The sequence below is a fragment of the Phacochoerus africanus genome, chromosome 12 (genome assembly GCF_016906955.1).
Source record: "Phacochoerus africanus isolate WHEZ1 chromosome 12, ROS_Pafr_v1, whole genome shotgun sequence".
In the NCBI taxonomy this organism is placed as follows: domain Eukaryota; kingdom Metazoa; phylum Chordata; class Mammalia; order Artiodactyla; family Suidae; genus Phacochoerus; species Phacochoerus africanus.
In genome coordinates this window covers 68,608,678-68,633,485 of record NC_062555.1, presented here as the reverse complement: position 1 = coordinate 68,633,485, position 24,808 = coordinate 68,608,678, and the positions used below count along the sequence as shown (strand labels likewise).

The 24,808-nt window shown below is 51.3% G+C and overlaps 1 protein-coding gene across 4 annotated transcripts in view; it reads left to right on the top strand.

The window, feature by feature from the left end:
- The window catches only part of GATA3 (GATA binding protein 3), a 30,296-nt gene extending 25,697 nt beyond the window's left edge, over window positions 1-4,599 (top strand). For all 4 annotated transcript variants that reach the window (XM_047754973.1, XM_047754972.1, XM_047754974.1 and 1 more), the window contains one exon: window positions 2,451-4,599. In XM_047754973.1, the coding sequence (XP_047610929.1) occupies window positions 2,451-2,735 (285 nt within the window). In that variant the 3' untranslated portion in view covers window positions 2,736-4,599. The remainder of the gene's footprint in view (window positions 1-2,450) is intronic.
- Window positions 4,600-24,808: the final 20,209 nt, after the last annotated feature.

The window sequence follows — 24,808 nt, the reverse complement described above, 5'->3', positions numbered from 1 at the left end:
TAAGTTAGTTCCTGCCTTCTTATCTAGGTGTGCAGATAACTACCTATCTCAGTATCAGTGTTGGGACTAGTTATCTGGGTTTGTGTGGCTATCAGTGTAACTAGATATTATATGTAGATATCTGGCTGTGTATGTCTAGAGAGCAGCGTACAGAGCGGGTGTCTAGACACGATCTTGGGGGAGATTCGATGTGACAGTAGATTCCTATCAGCTCTGTCGGCTGCATCTTTATCTTGATTATAACTTTGAGGAAGGAACCCTGAGATGTTCTTGGGGCAACGACCTTTGAGCTTCTCTGCCATCACTCACGGGGCCTTCCTGCATGGGGAGAGCAGGTGTCTGCCCCACGGAGCTGTTCTGTACCCTTCCCCAGGTGACCTCTCCCAGCTCAGCCCCAGGAAGCTGTGGGTTTTGCTGCTCTCGGAAGCATGGTCAGCAGCCTAGCCCTCTCGGCCACTGGCTTCTCTTGTCCTTTAACCTCCATTTCTAGCTTTTTTTTTTTTTTTTTCCTTCCTGCTTTTTAGGGCTGCACCTGCTGCATATGGAAATTCCCAGGTTAGGGGTCGAATCGGAGCCACAGCCACAGCAACATGAGAACCGAGCCGTGTCTGCCACCTACACCGCAGCTCATGGCAATGCTGGATCCTTAATCCACTGAGCAAGGCCAGGGAACAAACCCGCATCCTCATGGATCCTAATGGGGTCCGTTAACTCCCGCTTCTAGCTCTTGAAGCAAACCGGCAGACGCTGGAGCCATGGAAGCTTGTCTTTCTCTGCCCTCGAGGCCCTGGAGAAAGAAGTCATTGATCCCCCAAGGAGTCAAATTGACCGAGATGCTGACCTCCCCTCCTCGAGTCGCTTTGCCCATTTCCCCCCAAACACGGCCAGATGTGCCGCCGGTTTGCTCTGCGGGGCCACTGGCCTCGATGGGGGTCAGTCTGATCCGACTCCTTGTGGGCGGTGATCTCGGTGGCTCTGCCAAGCCCTCGATCTGCCCCCCACGCCATGTACATTCAAAACAAAACATGGGGGCTTATCGGGAAGAGGGACAGTTTGCTGTCCTCGCGATCTTGAGAGTGGGCCTTTACCCCGGTCCCATATTGACTCTGGTTCATGTCTGCTCTTTGGCTTTAGAAGGAGAGGGCCTCTTTTTTTTTTTTTTTTCTTAGTGTTGAAGACAGTTTTAAAAAAAATTAGAGTATAGTTGATTTGCAGTGTTGCATGCATTTCTGCTGATCAGCAAAGGGACCCAGTCATATAGACATTTCCTTTCTTAGAGTGTCTTCCATCGTGGTCTCTCCCAAGAGACTGGAGACAGCAGGACCCCAAGGCGCATCCATTCTCCATGGAGTAGTGTGCATCTACGAACCCCAAACTCGCCACCCATCCCACTCCCTCCCCCTCCCCCTGGGCCACAGGGAGGCTGTTCTCTGTGTCTGCGTCTGTTGAGGAGGAGAATGCTTTCAGGCCGGCCCAGCACTTTGCCCCTCCGGAGTGGATATTCAGTGCCGTGGCTTGGTTGTTTCGCTGGTTGTCTAGATGGGGGCGGATAGTCAGGACCAGGAAACTTTCTATTTTTTCCGTTAGTCTGTGCATTTATTCGTTCAGCACTTCTTTTCCAGTCTCTCTTGTGCTAGACAGAGTGCTCCAGTCTTGCACTTGTGGATAGAGATACATAGATTCCACCAGGATCAGAAGTGGCAGCTTTCCATCACTGACACGAGCAAGAGATTATCTTTTGGAAAGATGCAGGGTGTTTAAAATATGACCCCAGAACATTACAGATTTCAGGGGAAGATTTTACAGCATCTCCTGTTTTGAAAAGACCAGTAAAAGAGAGGCAACCAAAAATTACATTGCAGAGGCAGGCAGTCCTGGCTTCTCGAGGCAGGTGGACTGAAACACTTAAGAGCCATTGCCTGGCAGTGCTTTCTAGGTCCTAACACAGATTTCCAACCAGCAGATGAGATATTTCTCCCTCCCTTGAAAATTCCTCCCATTGCCTCCGTTTTTGTGACATAGTCTAAGGTAATTCTAAATGGAAGAAGACAAGTGGTTATACTCTAGTTACCAGAGAAATACGACCCTCTTCGGCGGGTCTTTAGAGTATGGTCCCTGGGGATGGAACGTTCCCTGAGAAGAACTTTCCCCCTAAACGATGGGTGTGGAGGAAGCAGAAGGAACCCCCCCTTCCTGGAACACCTGACGTGGTCCCTGGCTTTCTGAAACTGATAGAGGCTGACAGTCAGCACCCCACCGCAGCCCCCGCCAGCAGGACTCTGGGTCTCAGGGAGGGAGGGCAGAAAGAGGGGAGGAAGGGGCCCCCTGAAAGTAGATCCCTGATCTGGGGCAGCCAGGGGAGCCCGGGGCCGGGGTGTGAAAGCCGGCAGACATTTCCGAGCCAGCCAAAAAAAAAAAAAAGTAAAAAAAAAAAATTGATCTCTGTTTAGATTAACAGACCCCTGACCATGAAGAAGGAAGGCATCCAGACCAGAAACCGAAAAATGTCTAGCAAATCCAAAAAGTGCAAAAAGGTGCACGACACGCTGGAGGACTTCCCCAAGAGCAGCTCGTTCAACCCCGCCGCCCTCTCCAGACACATGTCCTCTCTCAGCCACATCTCCCCCTTCAGCCACTCCAGCCACATGCTGACCACGCCCACGCCCATGCACCCGCCGTCCAGCCTCTCCTTCGGACCCCACCACCCTTCCAGTATGGTCACCGCCATGGGCTAGAGTCCCAGCTCGAAGCTCAAACGATCTGCCGCCAGATTTCCCTCCAGCCCCTTCTACGTGCATTTTCGCAGGAGCAGTTATCACGAAGCTGAAACCCCATGGATATAGGCTTTTGAAGGCAGAAAGCGAAGCGACATTGCCACTTGGACGGAGGAGCCCACGCGGTGTCTGTGTCCTGCATCCCTGAATTTGGACCCCATTTGTGAATAAGCCATTCAGACTCATCTTCCCTAAGGAACAGGGTCTCTCTAGTGCTGTGAAAAAAAAAAATAATAATCGCGGAACTTTGCATATAAGTTATATTGTAAGAAGGACTGCACATTGGAAGAAGAAGACTTTACTGCATCCGGGTAGCTGTCAGAAAGGCATGAAGGACGCCGAGAGTTTTGAGGACGATGGGGAGACTCGAGGGTGGACATGAAGAAGAATCCAGTCTGAGATCCAAACGGACAAACTGCCAGATTTGCTTCCTTTTGCTGGTCACAGTTGTTTGATGCATTAAGACGGGGGGGAAAAAAAAAAGGAAAAAAAGAAAAAAGAAAAAAGTCGTAGGCAAATCATTCGTTCCCAGCTGCGGGGGCCTCTGCGTAGGAAATTGGGTCCCTCGGGGTGAGGCGTGAGCATCCCCAGGTTGTCCCAGAGGGACCCGGTGGACTTTCCCAGGTCCCCCTGCTCTGTGAACAAGTCCTTGTAATTGTTGTTTGTATGTATAATTCAAAGCACCAAAATAAGAAAAGATGTAGATTTATTTCATCCTATTATACAGACTGAATTGTTGTACAAATTTATTTACTGCTAGTGTTAAGAACTGCTTTTTTTTTTTTTTTTTGGTTTTTGTTTGACTCTTTTTCCTTCTCTCTCAGTTTTTTGGTTGAATAAACTAGATGACATTGACTCGACCTAAGCTGGTTGTGCTCCAGAAGGCTGATTTTTCCATTTTGTTTTCCGATAATATTTATTAAATAGCTTCTAAGGGTACCGTGGCACCTGTCCTTTGACGCCATCCCCCCTTCCCGCAGCCTCTGCTACGAGGGTAGCAGTGTCGTGTGTGCTCCCCGCGTGCATGTCAGCGGCCCAGGCCCCACAGCCCCGGGCCTGGGAGCAGCCTGGCTGAATGTTAGCACCTCTTGTGTTCCGTGCTAGTGATCGCTGCCTTTCCCGCCGTCTGTTGGCGTAATAATAGAAAAAGAAGTCATAAAGTGAAAATAGTTCACAAACAACCACGTCGCATCGTTATCAAGAGCGGCGGCCAAGCTCTTCTAGAATCTGGGAGCTCCAGCTAATTGATGCACGAGGAGTGGAAAGAAAACTAACGAAGCCCAAGCGGGTTCTGTGACCCACTAGGACGTAGTGCAAACCCCGAGTAGTCGACGGGGCTTTGTTTGGGAAACTGGGCATCTTTGGAGCACGATGCAGCCCGGAGGAAGGGATGCCGGGATGCTGGGATCCGGGGGCAGCTGTAACCGCTGTGGTCCCCCCCCTCCCTGTGAGCCCCTCGCCCTCCTCCTGGGGTCCCCTCGAGGAGAAACAGGAGGATTTCTCGGGGAGATCCTCAGCGGGCTGCGGCTGAGGGCTTCCTCCTGGTTCTGTGTGAGATGGAAGGGAGCTGGGCTGCCTCTTTTGCTGATCTTCTGTCGAATGGAATAACACCACAGCGAAGGCTTTATTGGAATGTTTGCGCAACATGAAATAATCGTTTTGTAACTTATGCTGTATAGTTTCCTTTGACTCTGTTGACAGAATGTGTAACGCTGGCACACATTTGAAAAAAAAAAAAAATCTCTGTTAATCGCCTCTTCTTAGCACCTATTTCAAACCTAAAGCTCAATGTTGAAATAAAGAAGTAGAGAATTACTGAGATGCACATGGAGATGTGACTGGCTCCTAATTCGGACGTGGTTCCCAGTTACTCGTGAGGTACCCAGGGTCGTCGGCGCTGGCTGTCTTCAGCTTGGGAGGTGTCCCTGTGCAGTCGCAGTGTTTCGGGATTTGCCACTTTCCGCCCCCCCCCAAACAGATTCGAGTTAATGCCCTTTCACCTTAAGTACAGGGAGTTCACATTCTTGACATTCTCGGGGTGGGAGAAGGGCAGGGTGGGGGTGGGGGGCACACGCAGAAACGTCCCGAAATCAGTGCTCCAGCTGCCTTTTGTGTTCGGTGCTCTGGCCATCGTGGCATCTTTGATCCTACTCCTTCTCCAGACCAACGCCGTTTTATCATTCTGTACGTGGACTTAACATGCTCAGATATTTCTAGAAGGTGATGCAAACGATTCAAAAATAATATATAACCATGAGCCTATTTCTTCTTGAGAAGCTTATCACAGGTTTTCCTGGCTTTGCTAGTTTGGTCCTTCTTGTTTGTCTTTTCTTCACTTAAAAAAAAATATACCCCAGAACAGCAACATGAGATGGGGTTTCCTCTAGACAAATAGAACAAGATGGTAGGTCTAAAATGCTGCTCCCCTATTTTGGAGGAGATGGTCCCCCCAGTGAGCTTTCAATCTGCTCTGCCTCGCATTTGAAATAGTTGCCTTTAACTCTTCCATGGGGAAATATATGTACATTTGGACTATTTCTTGAAAACATTAAACAAGCCAACATAATAGAAAAGAAAGAAGAAGCCATCTAGTTATTGGACAGTTTTGCTATTTATGGAAAGTTCATGACCTAAACATTTTGAATGAAGGCGCTTTTACTGAGTCAACAAATCCCTATTGAGTATCTAGGTTGAAGTCCCTTTAAAACTACCTTTTTTTTTTTTCTTAAGCAGATTAGGAGGTAGAGAAACTCTGTCCAAGGCTCCACAGTCTCAGTCTTGTGACTTTTGGAGGTGACGTCCCTTTGAAAAGAATGATGCGAATGGGGGTGAGGTTCCTGGTGGGGGCCCCAGGTTGGTCGCCAGGCAGACAGAAGGTGTGTGTTTGGACAGGAGCCCCAGAGCCTGCCTCTGAGAGTGGTGTTTCTTTTCTAAACCTTTCTAAATGATTTCGCCTTTCAACAGTGATTTTTAAAGCTGACTCCTCATCACAGGATATTCTGTTAGCCTTTTCTAGGTCTAGAAACTGTGAAGGGAGCAGATTTATCCCAGCTGGTACGTGTCAGACCTGAATTGAGTACAGTTCACACTCAGAACCTCACCTGCCGTCCCCTCCCTCCCGGCTCAGCCATTTCCCTCACTGCGGTGAATCGTCCCATTGCCATGTTCCAAAGATTGAGAAGCGCGAGGACTCCACGTCCTCCTGTTTCCATCTGCTTGTCTTCAATCCAAGTCCCCCCCAGATCCTCCAACCATAGTTGTGTTCCCTCCTGGACAGCAGGGGTTTCTGACTCATCCGTAGAGAAATGCCCTTCCATTTCCACGCTAAGCTAAAAATGTTTAAAAATTATGAAAAGGTCCAAAGAAAACATTTGAATGAGAGCAATTTAGGGCTTTTATCCACAGAGCAGAAGTTTTAACCTTGATCCCAAATAGCCGAGGGACACAGCCACCCTCTTCCTGTACTTTTGAATGAAAATGAACTTCTGAAAAACATTTTCATTTTCGTCCATTCCATCTTGGTCGAATGGTGGGAACGCACCCTCAGGTAGGGACTTACCTGCGCTTCTTGGCAACAAAACCCAATAAAGGGGAGACCCCAGCCTTCAGAGGAACTCACTGGTCCTTTGAAACCTCTGATGACCTATGTCCTAGGAGTTGGGGACACTCCCAGGCTTCACTCCTGGCTCTGCCACCCATGAACAGCGTGGTCTGAGGCTGTTTATTTGTTTTCTCTTTATCTACATAATCAGGAGAGAAGCTGCTAAGACCCATTTGCGAAGAAAAATGCCACGACTCCTCCGGAGCCTTGTTTGTTAGGAAAGGGGTCCTCGCGTCCCCACTCGACCAGCGTGTTCTGAGAGCCTGGGGTGAGTGAGGGTGGTTTGTAAGATTCTGGATGGGCTGGTACTTTCACTCCCATCTTGCAAGATACGAATTCACCTGTGCTCTGGGATGGTCACTCCGGGACACGAATTAGTGTCCCAGTCTGCAGGTCCCCCGCGCTCTCTGAAAGGTGTCCAGGCCTGTCTGGAGCGGAACCCCCAGGCCTTGCGTGTCTTGTGGATGTTGGCAGCGCGGTCCCGTCTCACTCATTCACTGTGCAAAGAGCTTCTGCCAGGATTGCTCGCAGCCTGTTCTAGGGAGACAGCTGGCGTCCAGCCTTCCTTCTCCTTGTGCCCTCGCTCCTTCTCTCCCTCTCCTTCTCTTAGCAGAAGGGGAATCAGCACAGGACGTAGGTCAGTGCTCCCCCAAAGCTGTTCCTTGTGGGGCGCTCCGTTGGGAGTCTGGTTTCTCACCCTTGACCTTCTTTGCAGGGACCCCGGTCCATTAGCCACATTGTTCGTGGTGCACGTTTACAAGCCCCTGTCATGTCTCAGTGCACCGTTTGGCCTGGGGATTTGGAGGGTGGGGGCGCCCCCATCCCCTCCCACTGTCCCCCCACCCCCAGGCCAAATAAATGACACACATTTCAAAGCACTCAGCTGTGCCGCCTGGGCTCCAGCAAATCCCCCAAACCCTGCAAACACCTGGAGGGGAGTTCCTGTTCTTGGGGAGCAGCTTTGTTGTGAAATTGAAGGATGTGGGGTCAAGACACACAGGCTCCTGGCACTGGCTCCTAATTTGGTGTCTTGTTCCGAAGGGGACCCCACTGCAGACAGAAAGCTCTGGATCGCGTAGCCACGGTGGCTGACCCACCAGGTCGTCGGCCAAGTCATCACAAGAAGTCAGCCAATGTGGTTTGACTTTTTGGGGGGAAAGACCAGCAGACATGAGGAACTTCCGGAAATGAAAGTTTTGCTTTTCATCTTTTTTAATTTTTTTCTGATTCTGGAGTTCATTAATACTTATTGACCAGACTGGTACAATACCCCTCAACATTTTTACATTTGATTTTATGTGGGTTTTTTTGGTTTTTTTCTTTTTCAAAGAAGCAGAAGCAGCAGGATTTTTGGGGCGCTGTTGAACGGGCCATGGGCAGGCCAGCCTTTTGAAGAGCTAGTCCGGAATCCCTTTTTGAGTCCAAGGCCTCGGGGTGGGCTCGGACCGGGGAGGGTGCTTGGGTAGAGCTTTGCCTTTTGAGGCTCATAAAAACTCCGTCTCGTGAATTGGGAGGGGTCGTTGGGTCCTTGGAGGGGGCACAGCTCCAGTCCCCTTTAGAGGCACAGCCTCTCGCAGCCAGGCGGGGCCAGCTGCTGTGCTTTTTGCAAAACAAATGGCTCGGAATACATCAGCCTCTGCAGCCGCAGCCCTGTCCACGGTCACTGGTGACGCTCAGCTGCTGGACCCCCACCCTGACACCCTGTGACACCAAGTCAGAGATTCCCCGCCGGGCCGCGTCCCACTGCGAGCACAGATGTGGACCTGCCTTTTCTGACCTCAGGAGCAGGGCCCATGAACCTGCCCTGTTCTTCCCCTGGGCCACAGTTAGGGCTGCCTTGTGGCATCCAGTCCAGCCTCCTTTAGAGAATTGCAAACTTCCCTGAGGTTAACCCCCTGCATTCACTCCTCTGAAGCCCCCACGGTCCCCACGATTGTGGCTCCGAGAAGGAGAGAGGGATGGTCATGGGTTATAGGTCGGGGCCTCTGGGCTCGACAGGAGACGGGATGCTGAGAGGGCAGAGACCGAGAACGGGGCCGGGAGGCTGTCGTCCGATACGCCTCCCCAGCGAGGCTCAGGACCCACCACGTGGCAGGGGCCGGATGGGGCTGCCCTCGAGCTGAGCACATCCTAACAGAAGGCACGACGCTCAGGGCTTCCTCGGTGGCTCCCAGCAAAGCTGTGTCAAGTGGGAGGAGTATCCGCCTCATTTTCTGGGTGAGAAGGTGGTCGGGTGGAGCGGGTGAGAAACGCCCCAAATCGCATGTCTGGTGAGGGGCTTGCTGAGGCTGGAGCCCGAGGGGGGCACCGCTGGCCCCGGGATGCAGGCGTAGCCTGGGGGGTGCAGCCAGTCCTGCTGGGCTCGGCTCGGTGCCTGTGGGACACATGACTGACTGGGCTGTGCTGCTCTGGATGTAGATGAGTCTCTGACTTGGAGGAGAAGCTGAAATCCCTCCCTGGACACGACGGCTTCTGATCGGACCGAGTCCTGGGGGGGAAGCAGTGGGCAGGGCTACGTGAGGCACCCAGGATGCATTCCAGGCCCCTCTGAGGCCTGCTGAGGCCCATGGGGACACTGACATCTTTGACTCCTGGGCAAACGCTTCCAGAAGGTCAGGTCCGAGCCTCCAGGAAGCCTGTGTCTGTATTCGCTTCCTACTGCTGCTGTAACAAACTGCTCCCTCGGTGGCTTCTGGATGACCCTTCTGAAGGTCAGAAGTGGGAAATCGGTTTGGCTTGGCTCAAGTCAAGGGTCTTGGGGCGGGGTCCTTGCTGGAGGCTCTGGAGGCGGGGGAGAAGCTGCATTCTTGCCTTGTCTGCTTTCAGGAGGCCTCCTGACTTCCTTCCTTGGCTCATGGCTTTTTAACCTGTGTCACCCCAACCCTCTGCTTCCATCGCCACATCTCCTGCTCCTCTTCTGTCCAAAAATAGTAGCTGTCTGTCCTCCTGGGGACAGACACGGCCTAGAGGTTTCAATAGGGGAGCGGGTCCTGTCCTCTCCCTTTCTGGGGTCAGGCACGATGGGCCCCTGGGGCCCCTGATCTTGTCTTTATCTGCATCAGGCATTAATCCACTGGGTTGGGGTTTACTGGCAGCCGCAAGCTCTGACACGGAGGTGTGGCCAAAAGAAATTAAGGAAATGAAGAAATTCCTTTCCCGGAGTCCAGGGCAGTTTTATACGTGACCTCTGGTCTCACAGGGCGACTTGGGTTTCTGGACGCTGAGGTGAGGGGTGGGGGTGTGAGTTTTTCATTTTCTGATGGATGTAATGGGCCGGGTGGTGGAAGCGGCTTCCTGCAAATGGAGGTGGGGCTGAAGGCCTTTTTCTGTCTCGGGCTCCGTGGGAACTTTCCGTGATGGTGGGGAGATGCTTGGAGACAGAGACCCTGAGTCCGCCCTTTGTACCTGGGATCAGCGAGGGTGTCCCAGGCCCGCAGTGACCCATGTGAGAATGGGATTGCAGAGACCTGGTGGGTGAGGCGCAGCATCCTCTCAGCCCCAATCATCCCAAACAAGTGAGTGAAACCAGCCCTTCCCTGTAGAGGTTTACGGCCTCTCTTGGGCAGACCGCAGGGTCCCAAAAACAATGAAATGGGGAATACAGCTCTGGTTCACTGGTCGAGCAGGTTCTGAGGCTCAATCCTCTGCTTGTAATGGAGAGACCAGAGCACCTTGCCTTCTTAACTGGATCAGGGCCCTGGGGCCGCCATCCGGGCTTCCTACCCGCGATGGGTGGTGACGGGCCGGATGGAGCTGAATACAGGCACTGCTGCCAATCCGGCTGGCACACTGCGTCCTGGGTCCCCTCCGAGGTGGACTGTCCAGCTTGGGGGTTGGACAGGCTCTTTCTGCAACCTTTCTAGCGATTCGCGCTCGAGTCCGCTCCTCTTCGCTCACGCATCTGAAGACTGGGAAGGAAAAGCGAAACATCCCCGGCACCAGCAGCTCTGATGAAGGTGGAGGTTTTCCAGGCAGCAGAGTCTAAGGTGAAGCTTGGGGATTAGGTGTCCGCCTTCCGTTACCGCAGACAGAAGAGCTGGCATCACGTCCGCTCGCGCCGCCAGCTGGCTGCACAGCGGTGAAAGGAGAGGCGGAAAGAAAGCGGCCTGTATCAACCCACTTTTTCCATCTCCCTGGGCTTCGGAGGCTCACGGCTGGCCTGCGTTCCTAGCTGTCACCACCTAGGACACTGAAGATGGAGACACGTGTCTGAGTTGCCCAAAGACACCAGCCGCCTGTCCCCAAGGGTCTGTCCCCAAGGGTCTGTCCCTGACTCTACGGGTGCGGGCGTATCTGTTCTCAGCACTGACAGCAAACGACAGAAAAGCCTACATCAGTACAATGTGTAAGTCTCAGCACCTAAGGGAAAGGCTGCTTTGGTTTACTGCTGAGAAAACCGTGTTTGATAACTAGAGAAAGATACTCCCAGTGAAAGAAGGTACCTTGATTTCATATCTTAGGGGAAAAAAAAAATCCCATATCTGTCCATGGATGTCCAGCCACAGAATTTAATGCCTGTGCCGAAGTGACAAGAAAGAGTCCCAGCCTGATCCTTCCAATCTCAGCGGAGTCTCACCGAAGACAGACAGCCGTAATTTAGTGAGAAAAGATGCTCAGTTTTGGGCTGGAGTTTGCAAATCAATACAATGTGTTGGCTCGCTCGGAACTTCCCCGTTTTGTTAAGGATTACATTTCTACATGGTTTGCAGACTAGATGTTAATCAGTGGCTGTTGGCCAGAAAGGGCCAACCTTACCGGCAAATAAATGCATTTAAGATGTTAGAGGCTGACCGACGGGAGTACGTACGTGGAGACCCGGAGAATATGAAACCGGTTAAGAACTCAAAGGTCATTTTGTTCGGGGCAAAATTCTTGTGCATGGCGCTGACAGTTTGCCCTCTGGGTGTTTTCGGAGCTTAAAGGATCAAACTCGTCCACATGAAATATGGAATGTCTAATACCGAAGCCTCATGCTCGCCTCCAGCCCAACCTTTTGGCCCTGTAATGAACACGGCTCCAGCTTCCTGTCGGATCCCACCCGGCCACAGCCCAGTGTAGGCACGGCCTCCTTGAACTCACGCGCTGGTACCCTCGAGGATGTTTAAAGAAGGCTTGGGTCATGCGACAGAGTGGCTGACGCCGCCGTCCCTGGCTTAGGTCCTGTGCAGAGGGTAGGGTCCGAGGTCGGTTCTCGGTGATCTTGGCGTTGCTTGGCCACCGTGCAGTGGTCCCACCCAGGCTGGCCTGAGGACGTCATGGTCAAATGGACTTCTGTGCTAAGAGAGGGGGTGAACTGTGGTTTTTTTTTTTTTATCCCCCGCCACCAAAGTTTATTTTCCTGGAGGTTGGGAGGGTAGAGTAGGCATCTATTTTGCCAGATGTTGGTTTTAACGACGACGAGTTACCCAGACACACAAATTATGTGTAGGTGACCAATTCAAGCAAGGGAAGTTTGCTGTGGAGTCACCTCCGTCCCTTCTTGCTGACCTCCACCTGCCCTCTTTTGGGGTCTGTCACCTGGAGGCTGAGCCCCTGGGACTCCCTCATTCAGCTGCGGAATCCTCATGCTCTGGGGCTGCCTCCCTCCCAACTCCACGTTTCTGAGCTAAAGGTATTTTTCAGAAATAATATTATTGAAATATCGGACTATTATTACAATTTATTAACATCTTAAGTCGTTATGATTTCTCTGTATATATTTAGCTTCTAGGTAGTTTTATGCATATACCATGTAATGCATTTCTTTTTCTTTTTTTTGGCCACACCCACAGCATTTGGAAGTTCCCAGGCCAGGGGTTGAATAGAAGCTGCAGCTGCCAGTCTACACCACAGCCACAGCAACACCAGACCCTACCTGCCTCTACAACCTCCACTACAGCTCACAGCAATGCCGGATCCTTAACCCACTGAGCAAGGCCAGGGATCGAACCTGCGTCTTTATACAGACAGTGTTGGCTTCTTAAGCTGCTGAGCTACAATGGGAACTCCACTAAAGGTGCTGATGAACCTTAAGGGCTTCAAGTGATCCTTCTTTGTTGAGCTTTCCATGTCCAAGAACGCTTCAGTGCCTTAAAACTTAAACCAAGCACAGGAGTTCTGGGGGATTCTAGGCACCAAGGACCATAGTATATCTTTGGGCAAAGGGGCTTTTGGTCTTTGAGCACCCAGTACAGCCCCCTCTGTTGCATAATCATATCAGCTAATGCATAGACCGGCCCCTGAGTCAGGACACATAACAATTGTTTGAAGCAATTGTTTTATCGCGTCAGGAGGTCACTCTCCTTAAACCAGTGACTAGCCCCCATGTCTACAGGCTGGGGGCGGGTGTCACCCCAAATCTTGAGCATGGACGATGTGCTTTACACATGCTTCTCACTTAATTATCCCAATGGTCCTAGGATGTAGTTCTTTCTTGTTTTCATCCCTGGTTTACACAGGGGGACAAAGCTTAGAGACACTAAACCGGTAATAAATGCACAGCTTGGCAGACTCCAGAGCTGGGAGGCTGCATTCATCTCTCCAGGCTGAGCAGCCTCTCTGCCCCAGTCGAAACCAAGAGCTGAGGAAAGGATGCCGTGCTCCCAGGTCCTCTGGCTCTGGGATTTATTTTTGGCGGGGGGAGTGGGGTAGGGAGGGGAAGCTTGTTCCATTGGTTTTGTAGGCTGAGTGATTCATCTTGCAGTTTTTCCCTTAAAAGGCAGCCTCACCATTTAACCCTCTCTCCCGAGAGGTTACTGGCCCAGCATCTCACGGCAGGCAGAGGTTAAAACTGGGGTGGAAACTCACAGGCAGAGCTCAGGGCTGGTGTCCTTCAGGGAAAGTCTTTGGTGGAGGCAGGTTATGTGTACACTGGGTTGCTGGCTGGCCATGGGTGGTCTTTGGGAGCCCAGCACCACTGCAATATGGAAACTTGGGTTTTAAAATCCCCTTCCAGTGAAGTTCCTGCTGTGGCACAGCGGGTGATGGATCCGCTGCAGCTGTGGTGGAGGTGGCAGATGCAGCTCAGATTCGATCCCTGGCCTGGAAACGTCCACAGGGCATGTGTGTGGCCAGAAAATTAAAAAAAAAAAAAGGGAAAAATGATAAATAAAATCCCCTTCCAAGGACAGAACCTCTAATTCAAAAAGATACACATACCCTGATGTTCAGTGCAGCCCTATGTACAATAGCCAGCACATGGAAGCAACCTACATGTCCATCAACAGAGGAATGGATAAAGAAGATATGGTCCATATACACAATGGAATACTACTCAGCCATGAAAAAGAATGAAAATTAGCCATTTGCAGCAACATGGATGGACCTAGAGATGATCATACTAAGTGAAGTAAGTCAGACAGAGAAAGACAAATATTCCACAATATCCTTTATATGTGGAATCTAAAAAAAAAAAAAATAAACGAATTTATTTTATAAAGCAGAAACAGACTCACAGACATGGAAAACAAAATCATGGCTACCAAAGGGGAAAGGGGGGGGCAAATTAGGAGTTTGGGATTAACAAACACACACTGCTATGTGTAAAATCAACAAAAAACAAGCACCTACCTAGAGCACAGGGAACTGTCTTCAATATTTTTAAATAACCTATAAGGGGAAAGAATCTGAAAAAAAAAATAGGTACATAAGTAGGTATAACTGAATCGCTTTGCTGTTTATCTGAAATGTATACAGTATTGTCAACAAACAATACTTCAATAAGAAAAAAAAAAAAATCCCCTTCCAAGGCTGAAAAAGGATGCAGTTTCCCACTGGAGGACCTGCAAAGCGTGGTCATTACCGTCCAAATTGCTGGCCTGCCCACACACTGGATGGTGGGGTTTCAGGCCCCACTTGGAGACTTGCTGCCCTTAATTCTCGCTTGGCTGGTAAAAGGCAACCAAGTTAATCACAAATCACTCAGTCCAATAAAAGAACTCTCTTTTTATAATAGAGAAATTAACCAGCGTTGAGCAGTAGAGGTGAAGGAAACGGCCATAAAATATAATTACAATAATAATAATATGAAGAATGGTATATGGCACATGGCCTCTCGTCTTTCACCCCAGATCTGAGTGTGAATGGCGAATGCTAATTAATGACTTGCCCGTCAGAAGTACGTGTGGGTCTAGAAGAGGAAGCAGAGCTTTTTGTTTGTTGGATTGCTTTTAGACATGGTGCCCCTTGGCTTGGTAGATTGAAATTGGAGATGCACCATGGGGGCCTTTGTCTGTGCACTTGAGCGCCTTCCAAATTCGTGTATTGAAGCTTCTAGGACGGGGATTCCAGACTCCCTGAAATTGTCAGCTCTTTCTGCCGCTGACTTCCGGTGACATTTGGGTCCAGTCTTGCCTTCTCCTGAGGGGTTGAGGGGAGGTGGGCTTAATGTGGTTCCCTTCCCCTTTGGAGTTTGAATAGAATTACCAAGAGGTAGCACTGAGAACTATGTCTAGATACTTATATTGTAACAAAACTAAGTATGGGAAAAAAATGTATACATGTAAGTGTATCTCGGCCCCCATGCTGTACAGCGGAAAAAAAAAAAAAAAAAGAATTACCACGGGGTCAGACTTTTGGAAGCCTGTTTTCAACCCAGGGCGCTGGGTACTTCCGCCCTGGTGCATTCGAGTTCTAGCCCCAGGTTTGTTGGGCTTGGCCAAGAATTGGGTGTGCTTAGTGATTGAAATGGGCTCCCAAGGACCCAGGTCACAGATGCTGTTGCTTTGGAAGAGGGAATGAAGGGGACAGGGAGGACCCAGCACGAAGGCAGACCCTCCAAAGGTGGTGTGTCCCCTGAGTTTGGGGTGGCAGGGTGACAGGTGGATGGGTACTCTCCAAGTCACCCAGCAGATGGAAGATTTGAGAGGAGATAAGCACAGGAGGGTCCAGGATCTGCAGACTGGGCTGCCAAGGCCAAGGGTAGCCCTGTAACAGGCTAGCAGGGTGGGAGAGAGACAAGTTCCAGAGCCATGTGGCCTGGATGCAAATTGTGGCTCTGTCACCAGCAAATTGCTTAACCCGTCTAGGTGTCAGTTGTTTCATCAGTAATAAGAGGATAGTCTGTAGGCATTTAGTCATTGGGGGGATTCAGTGAAACACTATGTACCTTAAACTACATTGGGGACTGAGTCCGCCTATAACATTGGCGAGTTAGCATTAGCCCTTCACTGAAGTGTTTCCCGAGTGTAGTTACCAAGAGATTGCCTGGCGAAGGTTAGTTAATGGCCGGGTCACAGGAGAGGTATCCTATCCAGGTCAAGGACTTTTTGGGCTGAAGGTCACAAAGATCTATTTCCCTTGTTTTATCTTGCCTTTTGGCATCCTGTGCGAGGTGCTCCAGGGAGCTGTTCTAACGCACTCGTGGACAAAGGTGGGAGCAGGGTGGCCGAGAAGCTGTGTGATCCCAAACCCAGTGCTATAGAAAAATAATCCCAAATAAGGTATTCAGGATCAGCATCCCAGACTGGGAGAACTTCTGCCCGCAGAAGGCTGGAAAAAGGAAGCAGAGAGAGGATGGGTGGGTATGATGCTGGAAGGAAGGCTTGATGCAGCAGGATTGGGGCGGAGCCATTGGGGAAGGCTGGGTTAGTGCGTTTCTGTCTCTAGGCGTGTTTAAATCCACCACAGCGAAGGAAGTCTTAACTGAAGACTGGCCTTGCATCTCGGGGAGGTCAACAGATACACATTTGAGGGGTAGTGAAGGTGACCAGTTACTAGCTGTGATAACCAAGACAAGGTTGGGTATTATGATTTATTCTTGTCATTACTCCTTTTGAAAGCATCTTATTTTTTTTGTCCGTTTTATGGCCGTACCTGCAGCATATGGAGGTTCCCAGGCTAGGGGTCGAATCAGAGGGGCAGATGCCGGCCTACACCACAGCCACAGCCAACATTGGACCTGAGCCCCATCTTCGACCTACGCCACAGCTCGTGGCAACACCAGATCCTTAACCCACTGAGCGAGGCCAGGGATGGAACCGCATCCTCACGGTCAGGTCCTTAACCCCCTGAGCCGCAAAGGGACCTCCTCTCGTCATTACTCTTAAAACCAGAGCATCCCCCAAAGTGAATGGTTCCATATTGTGCAGAATGGATGGTTCCTCATCGACATAATGCAGGTGCTCTCCAGGGCCACGCCTGCTGCACACGGAAGTTCCCAGGCTGGAGGTCTAATGAGAGCTCCAGCTGCCAGCCTACACCGCAGCCTCAGCAACACCAGATCTGAGCCGCATCTGTAACCTACACCACAGCTCAGGGCAAGGCTGGATCCTTAACCCACTGAGCAAGGCCAGGGATCGAACCCACATCCTCATGGATCCTCGTCACCCCCCCGCAAGTCACACTTGTAAATGTCCATCTGAAACTCCTTTAAAAAATCCCTGGAATTCTAAGGATCGGGGACAGCAACAGTGAGTGCAGTTCAGGTTTTCCTTTGTATTTTTCTTTGGCCGCGTTGTAAAAAGGCAAGAACTGAGACTGTCTCTAAGAGGAGAAAGAGATCCGCCCAGGGCCTGGATCTGATCTTTCAACTTCTCTTTTCTACCTCTTGGAACCCCTCGGTTTATGACCGAAAGCGATGAAAAATATCCAGAATGTTTGCGACTCTCCGTCTTTGCCCGAACTTTCACTTGTTATGTGAGAGCAGGCAAGGGGCTTCCTCGCCTTGTGCTACAGTTTCCTCATTTCGAGACCACGGAACATCGTGGTAATCACAGCTTATGGGTCCTTTGGCGAGGGGTGTATCAACAGGAAAGTGTTGTCAGCTCCATCGGGGCCTATTTGGTTTCCCCCAAGGGTTGTTCGTTTAGCCAAGGGTGAAGTCACATTGTTGGACAATATTAAAAAATGTTCTAATGCAACCTGCTATTTAACCCGGTGTATAAAATACTCTTGGCATCGGGAGCGAGACCTTGGCAGGGCGGACATCGGCCTGGCCCTTGGCCCCACATGTATTCAGGGGAATCCTCAGAAAAATAACAAGTTCATAAAATTCAATGTGATCAAGTTCTTCATCTCCAATAATAGATCAGATTCAAGTCCTATTGAGCACGGCCACAAAAGTGGGTGTGTGTGTCTGAGAGCGTGCGTGTCTCTGTGCTTCTTCAGGGATGGACGGACGTTTGCGTGTTTGTGGGTTCCTCTTGACATCCCTCATCCAGATATAAGTCAGCTCAGGTTGATTCATGATCTCGAAAGGCCTGTGTCTTTTCCCTCCTCCATCAGAGCAAAGGTCAGAAGCCCACTCTTTGGGTTGCCTTCTTTTTATGTAGAGTTAAGTTTCCTGGAGGAGAAGTTGGTGATGTCCAGTCTGATTCTCTGGTGTTTGGAGCGGGGACCGACTCGGCAGGAGCTCTAAGACTCGGGTCTTTCTCCAGGAGGCAGGTGCAAAGCAGGGCAGACAGGCTCTGGTCTGGGGGTAGCGGCAGGTCTTGTGCTTCCGTGAGGATTTTGTGGGCTCCCGTGGGGTCTTTAAGGGCTAATCGAGGATCTAAACTCCTATCTGGTTCCTAAGGCGTTTGGGCAGGGACCACCATCAGCTCTGCTGTACTCTCAGGTCTCTGCCTCTTCCAGACCTGGAAGCGTCTCACAGCCCTGGAGGGGATGTGGAATCACATTCTTTCTCCTTTGCACCATTGGAAGATCTGCTTCCGGGAGAGCAGGCAAACTGGTCTGGCTGTACGTTATGGCTGGGCAGGCACCGTAATGCAATTACATCCTATAGGGAAAAAAAAAAATTTAGTCAAAGTATTGAGTACCCGGTATGTCCCAGACGCTGGACTATGCCTTCAGTGCTGATCTTGATGGTCTGAAAGAGGCATAAAGCTTCACAACGGAGAAAGAAATGATTCAGACACGTTCAGACAAACAGGTTTGACGGCTTCTCCTGCCTCTCGTATCGGATTGACTGGTGGTTGGAGCAGATTAATAGCAGTGGCAAATTCCGTATGAGTGGCTCTTCATAAAGAGAATCAGTGGCTGCACAAACTCAAGACATTCTTCAAAATAGGCACCGAGGCTGTGTTCCCCATTCACCCCCGGGGCTCCCGAGCTGAAGCAGAGCCCACAGGGGGCAGAATCACGGGCTCCTTTTTTTCAGGTTGTAGAAGATGTGTTTTCTCCGCTGCTATGAAGGTTAGGTGAGATCACACAGGTAGAACACTTGGCTCATCGCATGGCATGGGCTGTTCAGCGGAGAGGCGCTGAGAAGAGCTCAGCCGTTGGTCTGCTTATCACCTCTGCATGTTAAGGGGAACAAGCGTGGGTGAGGATGTGAGGAAATTAGAAACTTTGTCCACGAGAAAATTAGACCTAGAACTGCCACCGGACCCGCTTCTGGGTATTTATCCCAAAGAACTCAAGATCTGGAAGAGGTATTTGCTCTCCCGTGTTCATCACAGCAATAGTTATGCAGCTGAGGTGTGGCAACAACCTACAGGGTTATCAAAAGGCGAAGAGATTTGACGTAGAGAACAGACTTGTGGTTGCCAAGGGGGAGGGGAAAGGATGGCCTGGGAGTTAGCAGAGGCGAACTATTACGGATGCAGGATGGACAAACAACGAGATCTTACTGCAGAGCATGGGGACCTGTGTTCAAACCCTGTGATAAACCGTAATGGGAAAGAATATGAAAAAGAATGTGCCTCTGTGTGTGTATCACTGACTCACTTTGCTACACAGCAGAAATTAACACAGCATGATAAATCAACTATGCTTCAATAATCAAAAAAACCCCACATGCATGGATAAGGAACATGTGGTCCATACTTAACAGTGGAATGGTATTCAGCCCTAAAAAGGAAGAACATTCTGGAGTTCCCTTTGTGGCTCAGCGGTTGATGAACCCGACGAGGATCCATGAGGATGCCGGTTCGATCCCTGGTCTCGTTCAGTGGGTTTTGGATCTGGCGTTGCCGTGAGCTGTGGTGTAGGTGGCAGATGAGGTTCGGATCCCATGTTGCTGTGGCTGTGGCTGTGGTGTAGGCTCACATCTGTAGCTCTGATTTGACCCCTAGCCTGGGAATATCCATATGCCGTGGGTGCAGCCCTTAAAAAAAAAAATAAAAGAAAAAAGAAAACGCTGCAGTATGTGAGAACAAGGATGAAGATGGAGGATGTCATGCTAAGAGAACTAAACCATCACAGAAGGACAAATACTACATGATTCTACTTATATAAAGAGCCCAAAATAGCCAAATTTACAGAATTAGAAAGTGGAATGGTGGTTGCCAGGGGCCGGGAAGGGGAGAGGAGAGTTACCCTTCGACAGGAATAAAGTTCCAGTTAATCAAGATGAATAGGCTCTAGAGGTTGTGGCTAGATTGCACAACATTGTACCCAGACTCAATAATAACATACTGTCCACTTAAAAATGTCTTAAGCGGTAAATCTCATGTTACATGGTCTCATCGTGATAAGATAAAAATTCAAAAATTCAGCAAGGCATGTGAAGACAACGAAAAGAAAATGCAGTGATGCTGAGGCTGTAGATGCAGGTGCCTGTCAAACCCCAAAGGTCCGCAACCAAGATGTTTGGGTGGAGAACTCTGGAGATTCAAGCAGTGATCCATACATGTCCCAGCTGTAGAGTCAACAAACGCTTCCCAAGAGCTGACTCAATGCCGGGGCTTGACGAGGGAGGCCAGGAACAGAAACACACGACCCTTAGCCTTCAGGAGCTCAGGATCTAGGAGGGAACGTTTGTCCTGTTGTAGAGAATGATGTCGCCTGAAGAGGAAGCTGCCAAGCAAAAGGAGATAACAGGGGGCAGGCTAAGGGCATGGTGGAGAGTGCGTGTCTTTTTTTTTTTTTAAAGTAACTTTTATTGGGTGGAGGTGATTTACAGGGTGGTCTTAGCTTCAGGTTCACAGCAAGGTGAATCAGTATCGCTTATGCGCAGATGGATTCTTTTTTCCCATGGAGGTTGTCACAGCACATGGGGTAGACTTCCTGGGGCTATACAGTAGGTCCTTGCTACGTATTTTATAGGCAGCAGTGCGTATGTGTTAATCCCGTCCTCCCAAAGTATCCCTCCCTCCCGACTTAGTTTCCTTGAGGAACCCTAAGTTTAACTTCGCAATCGCACGGGTGTCTTTTGAACTGAGTTTGAGGGAGGGGAGGACTCTCCTGGGCCGGGTGGTGGGAAGGGCGGAGGCATTGAACGCCAAGGAGAGAGGCAGGAGCTACTTATGGAGGCAGGAGAGGCGAAGGCTCTTACCTGGGGTTGCCCAGAATTCTAAGACTGTAAGGACCCATCAAAGCTACAAAGAAAAGTAAGGACCAGATGGTGAGTGGCAGGTTGGAGAGCGGGGCCTTTCTTCCTTCCTTGTATGGAGGTATTAAATGTATTTTAGCAGAGCAGTGAGCCACTCCTAGCTGTGTGTTTGGTCATGAGAATAGGGTAGGTGGGGGGGCAGAACGATGGAGGAAGAGACACCTGCCAGGAGGCCGTGGCAGGTGCCCAAGGAGAAGGTGACAAATGGCGTCTAAGGCAAGGTAACAACCAAGGTAACACCTTCGGGAGGTGGGGATGGATGGGAAGGCTCTTTAGAAAGAAAAAAGTCAGTAGAACCTGGAAACCGGTTGGAAGAGATGGGCCAAGGTGGGAGCGTCTACACTGAGTGACAGTGAAAATGACCACCAGTGTCCTGTGCTCTCCCTTCCAAAACACTGCCCGTGCCTCTTAGGAGTGCACATCGGGTCCCCAGGAGGCAGTGAATCCAGAAAGGATGCTAGACCTGGCTCCTTAGACATAGTGAGCTGTCGGGGGATCAAATCACATTGATGAGAGGATGAAACTGGAGTTTGGAAGAGAGGAAACTTGGGGTCATCTATCTAGAGTTATCCTTTGTGGCTGTGGGAGGCTGAGAGGTCACACAGAGAGAGCCTGGGGGTGGTGATGATGGATGCATGACTGGGGACATAACTTTGAAGACGCCCCCACGTAAGGGCTGGCTCGGCTGATGGGAAGGTGTCTGAGACAGGGATGGAACCAGGGAAAAGGCGGCCTCCTGGAAGCTGAGAGGGGACATTTCAAGAAGAAAAGTCAACTGGTGCAGACATCAGGGGTTAAAGGCTGACAGTAGACCACCAGCTTTTGGAATTAAGCAGCCTTTTTTTTTTTTTTTTTGCTTTCCTGTGGTGTATGGAGTTCCTGGGCCAGGGATCTGATCTGAGCCATGGTGTCAACCTACACGCACAGCGGGTGCTGCCACACCAGATCCTTCATGCCAGGGTGCCAAGCCAGGGGTCAAACCTGGTCCTGGTGCTGCAGAGATGTGGCCCATCCTGTTGTGCCACAGCGGGAACTCCCAGGCAGCTATTTTTGACCTGGAAAGAGTTCCCGGGTAGATGGCCATGCGGCTGCAAGTTTGTTTTAAAAAACTGGGGTAACAGGCAGGCAGTGGAGGTGAGGAGGCCCAGGCCGCATAGACTCTGCGGCCCTGGAGACAGCACTCCAGACGGGGGCACTGCATTCAGGGGGTGAGAAGGTCGCCATGGCATCAGGCTGTTGGGCAGAGGAAACAGTGGAGAGAAGAGAACATTTAAGATTCAAGGCCGGGAGTTCCCGTCGTGGCTCAGTGGTTAATGAATCCAACTAGGAACCATGAGGTTGCGGGTTCGATCCCTGGCCTTGTTCAGTGGGTTACGGATCCGGCGTTGCCGTGGGCTGTAGTGTAGGTTACAGACCTGGCTTGGATCCCGCGTTGCTGTGGCTGTGGTGTAGGCCGGCGCCTACAGCTCCGATTAGACCCCTAGCCTGGGAACCTTCATGTGCTGCAGGTGCGGCCCTAGAAAAGGCAAAAAGGCCCCCCCCCCCAAAAAAAAAAGATTCAAGGCTGAATGGAGAGCATCCTGTAAGAGAGAGGTCGGGACAGGGGGCTTGGAAAAGGAGGTAGAATCAGTTTTCTCCTGAGAAAAGGGGTCACGACACCTCTGGTTGTCTGAGGCTGATGGCAGGAACTCCAGAGATGTCAGGACGAAGGCCACATGCTCAATAAGGCGGGAGGCCAGGCCTCCTTTGGGGAGCTGCGCGAGGAGTGGGGTGGGAGTTGGCACGCAGTGACTCACAGAGGGCCAAACGGTAGGGTGGGGACCGTCCATAGCCACACCCGGCAGCCTGGGACCAGAGAGGGGATGTCAGACAGAGACGACGTTCGCAGCCATGTGGAGCCGGAGTGAGTCTCACCACCAGGGGCAGAATGTGATGCAAACCAGCGGACACGGTGAATAAAACTCACAGGAGTGAAATTCCTTTCTGGGAGTTCCCGTTGTGGCTCAGGGGATTAAGAACCTGACCAGGGTCCACAAGGATGTGGTTTCGGTCCCTGGCCTCGCTCAGTGGGTTAAGCATCTGGCATTGCCGTGACCTGTGGTGTAGGTCACAGACGCAGCTCGGATCCTGCATTGCTGTGGCTGTGGCTGTGGTACAGGCCGGCAGCTACAGCTTTGATTCCACCCCTAGCCTGGGAACTTCCATATGCCGCAGGTGTGGCCCTAAAACAAAAAATAATAAAATTACTTTCCACATCTCAGCTCGAGGTGTGAACGTGGCAGCTCATCATGTGCAGGACGGGTCTGGGTCCAGGCTGCCTTTCCCGACGCCCACCTCCCCTGGGCCTCCCACCTCCTCTGGGCCTCCTTTAGATTTCTCTGCCAGATTCTCATTGCAGATTTTTTTTTTTTTCCCTCTGCAAGATGAGAGCATGAATCTCCCGAGAGACAGGAACATCTGTCCCACTGTTTGTGTTCTGTGTTACACATCCATGCAGGACGCCTGGCTTCTTCACGGCTCCCGTAACAGGCGCTCTTGAACCATCACGGTTGGCCATCGAAGGGCAGCCTTCAGTAGCCATGGCTGGGTGGCTTTTTATAGTCCCTGAGCCGTATGTCCTAGAGTGACTTTCGGGGACAACGAGCAGTGGTGGCAGCAGCCACATGAACCATAGTGGATGGAATTCTCCTGGCAATCCCCATCACGGAATAGGGGGAGGCACTCGAGGTCAGACGGAAAGCTGTGTACAGCATCAGGTGGGCTTCAGAGCATCCTCAGGAAGTTCAGCCCAAGCTTTGAGGAAGCCCGTAAGAGAGAGAGAAGACGGACTGGGGAAGGTGGATGGAGAGCACGGGGTTGGACTCAGAAGACCTGGGTTCCAGCCCGCGAGCATCTGCTGCGAACGCTGGAGGCTGCAGGACCTCACCCCCATCACGTGTCAAACGCGCCCAGTAACAGCCACGTCACAGCGTTGCTGGGAAGACACCCGAGATAAGTCTGCGAAGCCATGATTATAATGCACCTGGCAGACGTTGTCACCCGAGGTCATGCCTGTCTGCTTTTAGCCCCCGCCGCCAGATGTTGACTTCCTTGAGGGCAGGGACCGCGCATCCTCAGAGGACCCTTTATCCCTAAATCCTTGCGGAATGAATGCGAGGCTGGACAGCGGCGGCCAGCCTTCCCTCAGTGTCGAGGCACCGGGTCGAGGGCACACCCCGTCTTCCCGAGTCTTCACAACAACTCTATGAGGGAAATGCTGCGATTATTTGCCAGAGGAGGATGCAGAGGCCGAGGGAGGCTCTGTGATGAGCAGCTGGCTGGGGGCCCGGTGACCTCTTAGCCACTGTCCTCAGCTGTCTCGGGGGAGGCGCACGGGGGTGGGGAAATGCTTCCACCTGGGAGTTGACCTCAGGGGTGTATCAGCCACCGGGAACTGAGACGGGACGGTCCCGGGTCCACTTTCGAGTTGGAGCATCTCCCGCTGAGACTGTGGCTGCCGCCTGCCTCCTGGCTTCGGAGAGATACATCATGGCAAGCGATGCCACCAGCCAACACGCGTTAGAGTGGATGCAGTGGAAGGCAGCTCCGCCAGGGACGGAGAGCAGTCGTGGCGCTGGCTGGGCCCTGAGCCTTGGATGCCAGCCGCGGGGTTTCCTGCTCCCAGGCTACTGCTCTCGTGATTAATGGGGCCGTGGAAAATTCCTCTCTCGGTTTATTTTTTTCTCCTGAACTGAGAACTCAATTTAGGAGCAGTAAGTGCCCCAGGGTGATGTTTTCCCGTTTACCGGGACCTGGAGGCCTCCACCTGCACCTGGATGACTGTCTCACAGTGCAGGCAGGCCAGGTGTCTGGGACCAAGCAGGGGCTCTCCAGGCGCAGGCTCCCTGGGTAAGGGAGGCCAGGGGCTTGGGGATGGCAAGCTGTCACTGTCCAGGTCCCTCAGCGATCGTCGGCTTGCTCCCTGAATGCCACCTGCTGTCGTGGGAACCAGGGCTGAGCAGCGTGGCTCCCTCGATGTGGCCTTAAAATGCCCACATTGAGGGAGTTCCCATCGTGGCGCGGTGGTTAACGTATCTGACTAGGAACCATGAGGTTGCAGGTTCGATCCCTGGCCTTGCTCAGTGGGTGAAGGATCCGGCGTTGCCATGAGCTGTGGTGTAGGTCGCAGATGCGGCTCGGATC